The 15,726-nt window shown below is 43.9% G+C and overlaps 1 protein-coding gene across 1 annotated transcript in view; it reads left to right on the forward strand.

The window, feature by feature from the left end:
* The first annotated feature begins 1,158 nt into the window (after positions 1 to 1,158).
* The window catches only part of LOC124620789 (protein deltex), a 45,583-nt gene continuing 31,015 nt past the window's right edge, over positions 1,159 to 15,726 (forward strand). The window contains exons 1-3 of the mRNA XM_047147094.1: positions 1,159 to 1,572; positions 4,394 to 4,542; positions 8,488 to 8,662. Coding sequence (XP_047003050.1) covers positions 1,374 to 1,572; positions 4,394 to 4,542; positions 8,488 to 8,662 — 523 coding nt within the window. The 5' untranslated portion in view covers positions 1,159 to 1,373. The remainder of the gene's footprint in view (positions 1,573 to 4,393; positions 4,543 to 8,487; positions 8,663 to 15,726) is intronic.

Raw genomic sequence — 15,726 nt, forward strand, 5'->3', positions numbered from 1 at the left:
TGCAAGAAACTAACTAAAAGAGCTCTGATTCCTTTTTCTTCTTGACTTCCTTTAGCCATGGTTGCTCCTACTCCTGTTTCTCCTGTTGTTCATTCCTCTACTCTTGTTACCGCCGGTCTTTATTTATTAACTCGTTTTAGTCAAATATTGGATACTTAGAATTATGGTTGATTCTTGGCATTAATTGGTTGTATAACTGTCAGGTTTTATGGCTTCGGCATCACGTTTTCTGGTTATGGGCATTTGCATCATTGATGAGTGAATTTGGAATTGGAATACGACATTCAGTTATACAATAGCTACAGCAGCTGTCGTTGCCTTATTTTTCGTCACAATCCTACTGAACGACCACCCTTAACTGTCATTCAACACATACTTTCGTCCGTGTTGTGAATTAGCGGATGATGTTTTTTCGCTATCCCTGCACGCGGGAGGGCGGCCGTTCAACCCCGCGTACAGCCATGCTGATTCAGGTTTTCTGTGATTTCCCTAAATCGCTTCAGGTAAATGCCGTGATGGTTCCTGTGAAAGGGCATGGGCGACTTCCTTTCCTAATCTGATTGGGCCGATGTCCTCGCTGACTGGCCCCCTGCCCGAATCAACAAACCAACTGTGCATGCGGTATAAATCTACGACATGGTGTCGCTTGAAACACCAAGCACTTTGGCTATCTTGGGTCAGAAGCACCCACCACACGAGCACCAGCAATTTTCCCACATTCGAATTTACTTAGCTCCAACATAATGCAGTTACAACTGCACAGAACATTGTTCTGCCCACTATTGATAGTTGCAACGTATTTAGGACATTGCACAGGTGCCACTCGTGCTGAAACACATCACAACATGCAGCTTCGGCTTGCATTTGCATTCATGTTGAAGTATTCATTTCTCGCAGTGTTTGCATCTTTTTGGTCAGTCCCTGTATTTGTATCTATATACGTCGTAGGTGAAGTATTAGTTTACTTGCCAATGATAATATCCATTTCTATTTGTCATAGTCAACATTCTGTTCATTTCTTGGAGGTCTTTCCACGGCAAACGGAATCGAACGGGACGGTACGGTGCTCGTACGATGCCTCAATTTGTGGGTCACACAATCATAATCTCTGATTTGTGTTTACCATTGATAATCTTTGAAGCTACTGTTGTTGTATGTTTGGTGCATTGACACTTGTTTGAAAGTATGATATAAGTGTCGTGTGAAGTATGTGATAGGTATTTAACGTTTTTGTTTCACAGTTGTTAATTGTTACAGTTATAACAAGAATTGATTGTATACAAAAATAGCGCCATGGCTAGTATAAGGACTGCTGATAAACGAAATGTTGGTACTGTGGGGTTGCTGTATTCCTATTAGTGTTCTAATTAATCATGTCGGGACACGCTGTTGTTGTGTGGGAATGGGAAAATAGACACGGACGTTGGCGACCGTATAGCCCAGAGGTTTCACAGCATCTTGAAAGAGCTAACTGCAAGAAACTGACAAGGGTCTTCCTGAGTGACGCCGACCCATCGTTAGAGAAGTACTACATAGATCTGAAAACGAAAACCCAGTGTTCCGAAGATGCAGGTAAGGAATAACATGAATTATATGAATTGCAACAAATAGCTATTGCAGGCGACCTACATTTCATTTTTCTTTCACTTTTTGGATCCCCAGTCTTCATTCTCAGTGTGCTGGTTAAGTATCTCAGTGAGTCTTTCATCGAGAAACAACTGTCTTCTAGTGACTGTTCTATAATCCTAAAAACACTCATGCATTTCGTGGAATGTATAGAACTATCGTTCTTCAATTTTGGCCAGAAAGTTTCCTTTCTTTTTTGGCTTAATACCTTCTTACCATTTCACCAGTAAATGTGTAATAAACTAGGAATTTCAATTTTATAAATGTTTTGTTCGGTGGGTGACTAATTATTGCTTGTGTGACGATTTTTCTTGATTCTTACTATTTGGGAATGGAGGAAGTAAGTTCTGCTCAGAGCAGGGTGTACACAGGGGAGAGGAGCTGTGTTGGTGTAACAGGTCCCATAAACCTGATGCAAAATGATGCACTAAGCATATCCTCACTGTAGGTAGGCCTAGATAAAGTTCTTTCCCAAGAAGAACATGTAGATATTGCTTGCAATGGACTAGGAACTATTCACCTCATTTACCACAAGCTACCTGACCCCTGTAAAATTATCTTTTAATTATTCTAAAGGACTGTTTGAAAACTGTAATGTTTGCTGATGACATAAGTATAAACTAAACCATGCCAGACACGCCTGAGGTGCCACCTAAGCAGAGATGTAACTGCTTCACAACTTACAGTTTGTCTTAATGTCTTAAAGAATTTTATATGCAACTCCAACAAGAAAATATGATCTAGTGCCAAAAATAGGAATTAATGGTCAGTCTAATTATTTACAAAAAGTGAGCAATAAGAATATTGTGTAGGCCCTATTGTGGATCATGCAGAGGCATCTGTATAGATTATTCAGTTATTACTCTCACTTACTAGTATAATTTATTACTGAATAATATTTGCTGTTAATGATAAAAATCACTATGAACTGAATTGTGATTTAGGATTCAGCTTGGGGCTCTGAAATCTGATGCTAAGATTTAGGGTTAGCTTTAGTTTTCATTAATGGGTGTTGGCTCTAACTTTTAACTTAACAAGGTCTTGATATGATATATCCAAAAACAAGAAATGTGGAGAGGGGGGGGGGGGTTAAATTAAAAAAGGGCAAAAATCCATAAGAAGTGGTTAAGGGATGGAAAAGTAAGAAAATGTAAAATTGCCAAGAAGTGTGGAACAGTGGAGTGTTCCACAAGAAGGCAGATGTTATCAGAAGGAACAGTTTACTTACTTGAGACAAAGCACATGTTGAGTAGTAAACACTTTCTGTATAGCAATTACCCATCTGACAAGTTGCAAAGCAATAAGAATCAAATCACAGATGTGGTGAAGATACTACCAAAGTCCATGTGACAAGTAGGGGTTCTCTGTTTCTAGTAGGATGACAAACCTGTTGAAGCACTAGATATGCTTTTAGGAGGAACACTGAGGTTAAGGTTTCCTGTGGTGTGTGTAAAACCAGTTGATTCTGAGAGTTGTTTCTGTGAGGAGAATATGGGCGATTTCCATTGTCAATCTTGTATATCCAAAGTAGTGTTTCTGTAATTGCTAATCCTCAACAAAATGTTAAACTCTATATTTTCATTTCCTTTGTATAAATTTGATTTGCTTAAACTTTGTGTGGATTCCTGGCCTGAAGCAGGAATGTACCATAAAATGAAAACAGTGTTGTACTGAGCATATTATACTGTAATACATACATGTACTTCAAAAACATGTATAGTGAAGAAAAGGCAGGGCACAGGGTACAGGCTTGCGAGATTAAATTTTAAAGAAATAAGACAGGACTAACAAGAATGGATAGAGTAAGGAATGAGATGGTGAGTGAAATTGTGAAAGAGAAACCCACGCTAGAAACCATAGAAAAGACAAGATTAAGGTGGTATGGGCATGTTAAAAGAATGGGAGTGGTCAAGGTACCAAAGACACGCCCACAAAATGAGAGTAGAAGCCCAAAGACCTAGAGAGACACTAACAGACAGATGGATTGTTGGAGTGAAGGAGTTTACGAAGAAGAGAGAACAACACTGGAATGGGGTAAAAGGGGAAGAATGTCGGAAGGATTGGAAAAGATGGTGAGGCGTTCCAAGCAGACTCAGCCATGATCTTCACATAAAAAACTAAAATTATTACAGTGCCACTAATGTATTAGTCGGAACACTTTACAGGAGTTCTCTTTTTAAAGTAGTCTCATTGCAACCCAGTGAGAACACTTGTTGGTGCACAGCAGTGAGTGTAGTATTATGTGACAGGGGTAAGTGTGAGGACTAAGGATCACATGTGTTCATTTAACAAATCTGGACCCAATCAGATTTTTGCATGACCTTCTATTAACATCAAGGCTAAGGGAAAAAACAAACACTTTTGACTGATACAGTTACTGCATGTTCTGTTAATGTTTACTTCAAGTTAGAAACAGCCGCAACTGAGATGGAGATCAACTTTGATGACACTGTTGTCCAGATGATGTGGTGTTGCTTTCTTTTGCTGTCAGTGTAGATCTGTCATTAAAGGTAATGCTAACTGTTTGCTTCATTGCCACTATTCTGTAGTATTGAGATCCGACTTGTATTTTATGTATAAAATTTCAATATAATTTCTCTGTGCTGTGATCTGAAAGGATGTAACTTGTGATTCCAGTGGCATACTTTAAGTCAAGTTCAGTCTACGAAAGCTCTAGTTGTATATATGCCTGTTCACTTTCTGTGCTTTACATGGTTCATATTTTCTCATTTATAATTATACTGACAGAATGATATCTACTTTACAGGTGTTCCCCACAATGTTAGGAGGAAATGTTATTCCCTGGATTCACCTGCAGCAAAAGGAGCAAAGTGGGAATGGGCTGGTGACAGCCCGGGAGACTGGCATACTTACGATATGGATATCCAGTGCCTTATAGAAACAGCATGGGCAAGGGTAAGACATACGAAGTTATTTTCGTATTAGCTATATATGATTAGAACATTTTTGAAGGCCGGCCGGCGTGGCCGTGCGGTTCTAGGCGCTGCAGTCTGAAACCGAGCAACCGCTACGGTCGCAGGTTCGAATCGTCCCTCGGGCATGGATATATGTGATGTCCTTAGGTTAGTTAGGTTTAATTAGTTCTAAGTTGTAGGCGACTGAAGTTAAGTCGCATAGTGCTCAGAGCCATTTGAACCATTTGAATGTTTTTGAAGGTATGAGAGTTACCAAGCTATGCAATTATGTTAGCTGGTTACATGTCGCTGGGTAACAAGACATATTTTAGTAGAATACTAATCAAAAATTGGCAGTGCCATTAATCAGGAGTTTAGAAATATCTTTCATGCCTGGTGATCAGTAGTTGCCCCCCTTTTTAGGATAAATTGGTAAATTAATCAACAGGTACTAAGATGATGTTCATTATTGTTAGTTAGCCGTATTCATATCAATTATAGTTGTGTCATATAGGGGAAAATCTGAGTAACAGTACAAGTTAAAAGTAGATTGCCACTCACCACATAGAGGGGGCATTGAGCAGCAGACACATACATTTAAAAGTAGGCTGTTGGACAAGCTATTGGAGTAAGACCGTCAAACAATGGAAAATCTTGAATGGAATAACGACAATATTATAAAAAGCATAGAGTGCTCCTCACCATTAGTGAGGGTGTTGAGTCGCAAACAGCCACAAGAAAAAGACTGTAAACATGTGAACTTTTGGCCAAAAAGCCCTTCTTGTAAAGTAGACACACACACACACACACACACACACACACACACACACACACACACACACACACACACACACACACATTCATGAAAGTACAACTCACTCACCCATGACCAATGTCTCTGGCCACTGAAGCCAAGGTGACCAGAGACAGGGGCGTGTGCGAGTTGTGCTTGCATGAATATGTCTATGTTGCCTACTTTAGAAGAAGGCCTTGTGGTCAAAAGCTCATGTGTTTAGCAGTCCTCCTGTTGTGCCTGTCTGTGACTCAACAACTCCATCTCCACTACCTGGTGAGTAGCAGATCTCTCTCTCTCTCTCTCTCTCTCTCTCTCTCTCTCTCTCTCTCTCTCTCTCTTACATTTTGGGATGCTGAGGACTGACTGAAGTGAGTAGTGAAGAACCACTATACCGAGAGGGATAGCATGGTGGTAGAGGTGGAATAAGATACTGTAGTGCTGCCTGTGGGACTGTACACAGATGTGGCAGGAACAGGATGCTGGGCTGTTAGGTGCAGCATCAGGAGGCTGTGGTGGGCAGGGAACACCAGATGATAGAAGCAGAGTAGGGAAAGGTGCTATACCGAATCCCTGGAAGCATGCAAGGTGTGTGTCAGGCAGGAGTGGGAACAGGAAGGGGATTAAGACATGTGAAGGACAGGTAGTAAAGAGACAAGGGATGTTATGGGAACAAAGTGTATTTTGCAGGGAATGTTCCTACCCAAACAATTCAGAGAAACTGGAGTTGATTGAAAGAATTCAGGTGGCCCAGGCTGCGAAGTAGTTGCTGAAGTCAAAGCACACTGTTTTGCGCTGCACGCTCATCAGCTGGATTATCCAGCCACAGTTTGGCAGTAGCCATTCATGTGGACAGAGAACTTGTTAATGGTTATGCCCTTATAGATTGCTGTACAGTACTTGCAGCTAAGGTGATGGACCACATGGCTACTTTCACTTTTGGCCCTGTCTTTGATGGGTTAGGAAATGCCTGTGGCAGGAATGGAGTAGGTGGTAGTGAGAGGATGTGTGGACCAAGTTCTTCATCAAAGTCTTTTCCAGGGATATGAGTCATGGGGCAAGAGTGGAATAGATATGAACAAGGATGCTGTGTGGATTGGATAGATAGCAGAATACCTCTGTGGGAGGGAGGGGCAACAAGAGATAGGAAACCATAGTGGAGAATATCGTAATGCTTTATTGCTGCATGGCACTGAGTCATGAAGGAATTACTCCTTTGTGACAGATCAGTAGGTATGTAGATGATGGTGGGTGATGCCTGAGACAAGGTGCAGATATGTTTTCTGAGCAGGGTGGTTATTATAATTTCAATTTATAAAGGCCTCAGCAAGACCCTCAGCATATCTAGAGAGGAACTGCTCATCACTGCAGATGTGACAATCATGGGGGCTAGGCTATATGGATGGGATTTCTTTGTGTGAAATGGATTGCACCTGTCGAAATGGAGGTATTGTTTGCGGCTGGTAGGTTTCTGTGAGGTGGACATTGACATCAACGTAAGTGGGTTATTGGGCTAAGGGAAACCAGGTAAGCTAATGAGGTGTTGAGGTTCTGAAGAAATGTGGGTCACGTATCCTCATCCTTGATCCAGATCATGAAGATGTCACCAGAATTTCTGAACCAGGTGAGGGTTGTGGGATGCTCGGTGACCAAGAAGGATTCATCTAGGTTGTCCATGAGTAGTTTGGCATACCATGGTGTTGCTTGTGTGCTGTTGGACACACAACAGATTTGTTTTCAGGTGCCAAAGAGACAGCTGAACCACACAATTGTTGAGCATGCAGCACAACACAATATGCTTCACAGTCCATGCCATCTGGAATCTTCCCATCAACATTAGCTTTTCTGAGTTGCACACGTGGGAACTCTCCCTACAGTATATCCTTTGCTCCCGTAATCTCCACTGGTCTCAACCTTCACTAGTCCCTGTCCTCCATCTGCCTCTGACCCCTACCAACCTCCTGCATCTCCCAGACATCTGTAATCTCTCCAGCACATCTGCATAGCTGTGTGTCCTTCTCTCCCTTTTTCCCCCAACAACAACCTAGTGCTGTTCTATGCAGCACACCATCCTCTCTCCGTCATGTCGCTGCACATTCCCACAGGCATAGTACACCATCTTCACCCACCCCTATCATGCTACCCCTCCTCCTTCATGCCACATACCTCTTTTGTACCCCCACCACCCACCCAGCTGAAATCGCTACTCATCTCAGTCACATCTCAATGCTCAGAGACTACGGTGACAATGTATGAGCTGAATATGTGTGTGTGTGTGTGTGTGTGTGTGTGTGTGTGTGTGTGTGTGTTTTCTACATTTTGTGAATGAGTTGATCTGATAACTTATTAAATGTGCCTGTGTGCTCCTTAAAGGCTTCTCTATGTGATTTGTAGACATCTGTTCTTATTCATTTAGTAATATAAAAATACTTGTAATATATATTCCTTGTTTACATAGATACCATAAATGGAGCCAACCGAAAACGATTTCGAAAAACGTTTGTTTATTGATAAGATCAGACAATAGAAAATCCAGAATGGAATGGTGTATTATGAAAAGGATAGATTGCTACTCACCTTATAGCAGAGATATTGAGTCACAGATAAGCACAACAAAGACTCAAACAAGTTGCTTGACAGTATCTTTATCGTGCCTCTTTGCAACTTAACATTTCCACTGTATGGTGAGTAGCAATCTCTCCTTTTCATAATACTGTCATTACTTGTACTGGTAAGTGGTAAGGTCAGTTATGGGTAGTTACTCCCATCTTCTTATTGTTTCATTGTCTTTAATGACATCTTGTGTGATGCTGGGTTATGTAGCAATAATACATTTTTATCCTTGTTTTGTGTATGAATATTTGTTATACCTTGTTATAAGTATAAGCAGTTAATCTCTCTCTCTCTCTCTCTCTCTCTCTCTCTCTCTCTCTCTCTCAGGTAGCGATATTGTATTGCTTGACACATGTGCAGCATATTTAAACAAGTTATAAAAAAAATTGACTATGTGGTGACTTGTTTAAAATCCAGGAGTCTCTGTGTTGTTTAATCAGGTTATTGTACACTGTATATTGTTGTTATATGTGTTCATCTGGACAAACAGATTTATTTGTATGCTACCATGTTTGATTCTGAATGTTTCTAATTTTTCAGGGAGACCAGACGACTGACATCAGCAAGACCCATGGTGGTTTTCCCTACATTATTAATTTTTGTAACCTGACCCAAGTACGGAATAACACTGGTTATGTGCGTAATATCAGAAGAGTTCAACAAGCTCCTTATCCATTGGTGAAAGTACAGCCAGAAGAGATTGGTAGTGTGGCAGGTAATATTTCCTGTTCAGTAAATATAGTTACATAAGAGAAAATACGTGTTCTCCCCCCCCCCCCCCCCCCCCCCCCCCCCCGCCCCCCCCCCCCTCTCTCTCTCTCTCTCTCTCTCTCTCTCTCTCTCTCTCGCGCACCTCCTCCCCCTCTCACTCACATCTCCCCCCCTCCACACACACACACACACACACACACACACACACACACATACGGGGAACTTGCCACTCTTTGGTAGGTTAGGTCTGTGCTAGGCTACCACAGGGCCCTGGCCTTTGCAGCATCCTTTCCATTCCATGCTGCACGTCTATCCCCTTGCTATCCTTTTCCCCTCCCTTGGGGAACATGTGTGGGGTGTTTTTGTGGAATGTTCCACACTGTTCGTAGCTGACATAAGAACAGTCTCGACCACTATTTTTCATTCCTTTTTCCTTTCTTAGTTCACCTTCTCCTATCCTTCCTCTGCTTTGGTGTTTGAGGCTCCCCTTTTTTCTTCTTCCTCCCTGTCTGCTCCTGAAGCCAGTTTATGCATCTGTTGCGTAACAGGTGACTGGGTAACGCGTAATTCCCAGCCACAGGTTGGCAGGTGCAGTTTGCACATAGCCCTTGGTGCAGGCCAGGCACAGGGAGGGGTGATTGCCTGAGCTACTATCTTTCCAGATTAACAATTTGTCCCTCCGTCAGGTATTCGGGAGGTGTGACCTGAGGTGTGAACAATCACCTAAGGCGGGTGCATCTCCTTGTGAAGGGGGCCCCCAGTTGGAAGGAGTATACCATCAGAGACACTGGCAATCGTGGGGTATTTCCTCGCAATGAGCCAATTATCGTCTTTGCAGTCCACATCTACCGAACATAAATGGAATGAAGCATCCGATTCAAAGACCCTCCGAGCTGCACCACCCTTCCTCATCTTTTCATGTAGTGAAGACGGTCAGTCTTTCACATCGGTAAATCCGTTTATGATACAGAGAGATGTTGATGCAATTACTGGCCCTGTGAAATTCTGCTAACGTTTACGGAATGGCAGTTTGCTTTAGAATACTACTTCTGATTCTCAAGCACAACAACTGCTTGCCGCTTTGCTTCTCCACGGCTATCCTATTCATGTCGTAGAACTCTGTGAACTCTTCCCGTGGTGTTATTTACACTAGGTTGCTCGACAGTGTGACTGAGGCTGAAATTCAAATGTACCTCTCTGATCAGGGTTTCATTGTCGCCCATCAGTTGATGAAAAAGGTAGATGTCTCTTTAGTGCCCACACACACTCTTTTTCTCACCTTTGGTAGAGTGGTGCTATGAGGTTATCACAGTCCGAACCTGATGCACTGCTACCATTGTCACCATTTCAACTACACTCGAATGTCTTGTCGACTCCCGGCCAAATATGTAACCTGTGGTAGGGACGCGCACAAGGGCGACTGTCTGCCTCTTTCTCCCCACTGTATTAACTGCAGTGGCGACTGTGCCACCTCTCGAGATTGTCCCATGTATGTTGATAAGCGGGCTCTCCAGGAGATCCGGATAAAGGAAAAAGTACCTTATCCAGTCGCTTGCAAGTTATCGGCTAGCAGAAAACCCTGCATTCCACTGTCTAGCCCTTATCGTATCATTCTTCTTACATCTAACTCCATGAAGGGATGGCCATGCAGACATGCGACCTCAAATTCAGAGCTCTCTGAGGTTGTGAAATCACCCAGTATCATGGAAGCATCACTGTCCCTTCGTCCAGCTGTGCAACGAGCCATCAAACTCTTGCCTCATGGGGCAAAGTCACCAGCTACAGAACCGGCAGGCCAGAAAGGAGGAGTACTCCCATGAAGACTTTCTATGTCCCTCCAGCCAACCAACAGCTGAGTCTCCCTCTGCTAACCGGGAAAGGCTTGAAGAAGTCCAACAAAGGTAAAAGGTCTTCTCCTTCGACGACTCGAATATCCTCTTCAACTACGTCGCCACGTGATTCCCTCACCAGGCCGGCTTCGTGTTGCTGGTGCGCACCACCTACTATTTTTCTGTGTTGGACTTCAGAAGGAAACCGACGCTTCTGTGGACCTCGGGGAGCAGGATCCTCTTGCCTCTGTGCCCTGTACCAGCGAGTCTTCACAGGCTGACACTCACCAGCTGCCGAGGTGACACCCCTTCATTTTGTCTCATCATGTCTCTCCAATGGAATGTTCATGGCCTATGATCCAACAACAAGGATCTACATCTGCTTTCAGAATCACAGTGTGTACTTGTACTTTGCCTTCAGGAAACAACAGTGCATCCTCACGACTGCTTTGAGCTTTCACATTTCTCCTCGGTCCATTTTGACCTTCCCCTGAGGTCGGCATTCCGTCTCATGGGGACTTCATGCTGCTCATACAGGATAACATTCATAGTCAACTCATCTCCCTGACTACCCATCTTCAGGCTGTTGCAGTTCGCCTTTTCTTTGCTCACTTGACCTTTTCCCTTTGTACTGTTCACATCCGTCCGTCATTTGATGTCACCAGGGCAGACTTCCTGTAGTTTATTGGGCAGCTACCTCACCCATTTCTGCTGCTCGGTAACTTTAATGTGCACCATCCCCTTTGGGGTTCTCTCGGAACCTGTCCGAGAGGTGCCTTCTTGGCTGACCTTCTTAATCAACTTAACCTCTTCTGCTTTAACACAGGAGCATCCACATTCCTTTCAGACTCCTCGCACACCTATTCCCATCTGGACCTAACATCCTGCACTGCCCAGCTTGCCCATCGTTTCGAGTGGTCCATTCTTTTTGACACATACTCAACAACCATTTCCTATGTGCTATCCGTTTGCTGACTCCTACCCCACCTGTGTGCCCATCCAAATGGCAGATTACTAAGGCTGACTGGAGACTTTACTCCTCCTGGTGACCTTCGACGAACAAGATTTCACAAGTTGTGATGTCCAGATGGAATATCTAACAACCATTATCCTTACTGCTGCAGAATGTCCCATTCCTTGCACTTCCTCTGTACCACACCTTGTCCTGGTCCATTGGTGAACTGAGGTATGCCGTGACACTATTCATTTGCGGAGACGTGCTCTCTGTGTTTTTAACCATCGCCCCTCAATGGAAAACTGCATTTGTTATAAACAGATGGGCACATAGTGTCGTCGCGTTCTTCAGGAAAGCAAAAAAGCTAGCTGGATTTCATTCACTAGTTCTTTTAACAGTTCCACTACCTTTTCTGTCATGTGGGCCAACCTCTGACAGCTCTCTGGAGCCAAGATGCATTCCCCAATTTCTGGCCTGACAGTAGCAGACGAAGCCATTGTGGACGCTATTTCTATCTCAAACACCTTGGACTGCCATTTTTTGGAGATATCCAGCTCTCCCCACTAACCCCCTGCCTTCCTCCATCTGAAACGAGCGGAGGAGGCTCGGACGATACCCTTCTCTTCTCATAATCGTGTTACAATGCTGCCTTTACTATGAGGGAGCTAGATCATGCTCTCACTTCAACTTGATCCTCTGTCCCAGGGCCAGACACTGTTCACATTCAGATGTTGCGGCACCTTTCTCTTGCACTTTCTGCTTAATACATTCAACCGTATCTGGGCAGAGGGCACGTTTCCCAGACACTCACGTGAAGTCACTGTCATACCCATACCTAAGTCCGGTAAGGACAAACACCTTCCTTGTAGCTACCGCCCCATTTCTGTCACTAGCTGTGTTTGCAATGTTATGGAACGTATGATTCATGCCCAGCTGGTCTGGTGACTCAAGTCTCACAATTTACTAACGACTGCACAGTGTGGATTTTGAACGCGTCGTTCTGCAGTTGACCATCTCGTCACTTTGTCCACCCATGTCATGGATGGTTTTCCTTAGAAATCCCAGAGTGTGACTGTATTTTTCAATTTAGAGAAAGCCTACGACACCTGCTGGAGACTGGTATCATCCGTACTTTCTACACTTGGGATTTCTGTGGCCGCCTGCCCCATTTCCTTCACAAATCTTTAAAAGACCAAGTTTTCAAGGTGCATTTGGGTTCTGCCTTGTCGGCATCTTTATCTAGGAAAAATGTGCACCTCGGGTGTCCGTCCTGAGCATCGTCCTCTTTGCTATTGCCATTAACCCTATAATGACCTGTCTCCTGCCGAGCATCTCCAGCTCCCTTTTTGTTTACAATTTTGCCATCCAATTAAGTTTTCCACAGACCTGTCTCATTGAGCAGTGTCTTCAGCAACGTCTCGATCGTCTTTAGTCGTGGAGCATCGACAGTATGTTTCGCTTCTTCACCAGCAGTACGATTGGTTTCTCCCACCATCTTTACATCTTGGGCCTGTTGTTCTTCCTTTCATTGAAACTACGAAATTCCTGGGCTCATGCTCGATAGGAAACTCTCCTAAGCCTCCCACATGTCTTACCTAGCAGCCAACTGTATCTGGTCCCTCAATGTCCAATGTGTCCTCAATGGTACTTCTTGGGGTGCAGGTCGAACCACCCTTCCCCATTTGTACCAGTCCCTTGTCGTTCAGAACTAGATTATGGGTGCTTTGTTGATGCATCTGTATGTCTGTCCCTCTTACACCGTCTGAATACTATCCACCATTGTGGCATCTGTTTGGCCACTGACGCCTTTTACACTAGCCTGGTTGAGAGTTTGTGTGCAGAAGCTGCCAAACTACTACTGTCCTACTGCTGTGACTTTCAACTCAGCAGATATGCATGCTGTTTGTCTGCCATGTGTGGCCATCCATCCTATACCTCCTTCCTTGATGACTCCTTTGATCACCAGTATAGGGCATGTCCGTCTTCTCTGTTACCTCCTGGAGTTTGCTTTTGCCTCTTGCTCCAACAGATTAATTTCACACTTCCTGCAACTTTCCCGTTGGGTGTGAACCCTTCACCACCTTCGTGCGGTGGCCCGTGTTCACATTGGACTTCATTCTCTTCCTAAGGACATTACTGCAGCCTCGCTCTATCACCTTCAGTTTCACGACCTTCACTTGGAACTTCACGATAGTACCTTCGTGTACACTGATTGCTCTCAGACTGACCGTGGTGTTGGGTGTGCCTTTGTCATTGGCACTGACTTTTTTCAGTATCGGCTTCTGGCACACTGCTCAGTATTTACAGCAGAGCTCTTTGCCCTGTATCAGGCCACTGAGTACATCCGGCGACACAGGCTTTTCAATTGTGTCTTCTGCTCAGACTCTCTCAGCGCCTTTCAAAGCCTCTGTGTGCTGGACGCCATCCATCCCTTAGTGCAACCGGTCCAGGAAAACAGTCACTTGCTCACTCTTGATGGAGCCACTTTGATGTTTATGTGGGTTCCTGGTCATGTCTGTTTGACAGGAACTGAGGCTGCTACCAAGGCTGCAGTCCTCATACCTCAGCCCACTAGTTCTTACATTCCCTCCGATGATCACTGTGTTGCCGTCTGTCAGGAGGTGGTATTACTTTGGCATTGCCTCTGATCCTCCCTTCATGGGAATAAGCCTTGGGTTATTAAGCCTCCCCCAGCAGCTTGGATGACCTCCTCTCGGCCCTTCTGCTGCGAGGTGGTCATGTTAAGTGGTGCTCCCCCACCCCTTTCTCCACATTGCACTCGACTTTTAATTGCCTGCCATTTCCTGATGGAGTTCCCTTTTTTAACCGTTTACGTTCCCGTTTGTGTTTTCTGTCTGATTTAGAGGCTGTTTTAGGGAATGACGTGCGGGCTGTTGACTGCATTTTACTTTCTATCAGTATGGCTGAAGTCATTTAATTTTTAATTTTGGACCTCCATTTCTCTATAGCGTATTTTATAGATCTTTCTCCACATCTCTGTTTTTAGCTGTCTTCTCTTCCGTCGATTGGGATGAATGTGTAGTTTTTTATAACTCCTATTTGTCTTTGTGTTCTTCAGTTCTGACATGGGTGCGTAAATGATGCCAGTTTTTTTGCACCCTGGAAAAAAAATTCTCTCTCTCTCTCTCCCCCCCCCCTCCCCCTCCCTCCCTCCCCCTCCCCCTCTCTCTCCCTCCCTCCCTCCCTCCATCCCCCTCTCTCTCCCTCCCTCCCTCCATCCCCCTCTCCCTCCCTCCCTCCCTCCCCCCCCCCCCCCCCCCCACCCCTACTTCTCTTTTTTTTATCTGTATTTCTTCTCAGGTAACTCAGTGAGATGGCACAATTGTTGAACTGAACTCAAATTCAGCATTCTGGGTGTTTTGTGTAACTTACATTTTGAAAGTTATTTAGCAAAATGAACTTATTCTGGAGAATTCCAGCAAAGGAATAGAGACTGCTAGTCCATCACCACCTCCAGTGTTACGGCATTGGAGTGTGGTTTGTGTGTCTGTGATAGCATTCAAAAGTGTGTATTGTGGTCTGAAGTAACTAAGGGTGTTTGCTGTCCTGTGATCAGGAGAAGAGGTTCAAAGGTAGCCACAAATCCACTGTAAAGCTTTCCAGAATCATTGCTGTGGATTTGGAAATCTGTTCTCTTCTTTTTCCAATCTAAAAAAAAAAAGTCATGAACGAGGGGAAGTGGCAAGGTTGGAATTTGCACACCAATACCACAACTTCAGCTGGGTATCTACACACCACCTCCAGTCCTCATACTTCGTTGCAATTGCTATTGACTGAATACGTCATTTATCAGGCTGATTAATTAGCTATAGATTCATTCATTCTTTGGAAGACAACATAATTGTTCAGATGCTGTGTCTTCCACTCTTCTTCATTCTTTTCTCAACACACAATTGAACTCTTGTAACATTAGTGATGGTACAGACATGTTTTGATTAATGTGGTCATAATGCTTGCAACTTTTCTTTTCTCTAGAGATTAAGCACTAATTGTAAGCCGCATGATGTGAAGTGTGTTTTGGGGGATCATTGGAAAATATCACTTGTAAGAATAGAGTATCTAGGTATTTGTCTGACTCGGGCACACAGTTTAACTTATATGAGTCACATACATAATTCCAAACCAGCTTAGAAGCAGATGTTCTTTGAATGATAAAAATAGCAGTGAATTCATTGAGAAGTTAAACCATAGTGTCACTAAATGCAACATGAACAATTTAAGGTGAAATGACCATGTATGTTTAGCCATAAGAAGGGCAGGGGG

Source organism: Schistocerca americana, chromosome 1 (genome assembly GCF_021461395.2).
Source record: "Schistocerca americana isolate TAMUIC-IGC-003095 chromosome 1, iqSchAmer2.1, whole genome shotgun sequence".
Lineage (NCBI taxonomy): Eukaryota > Metazoa > Arthropoda > Insecta > Orthoptera > Acrididae > Schistocerca > Schistocerca americana.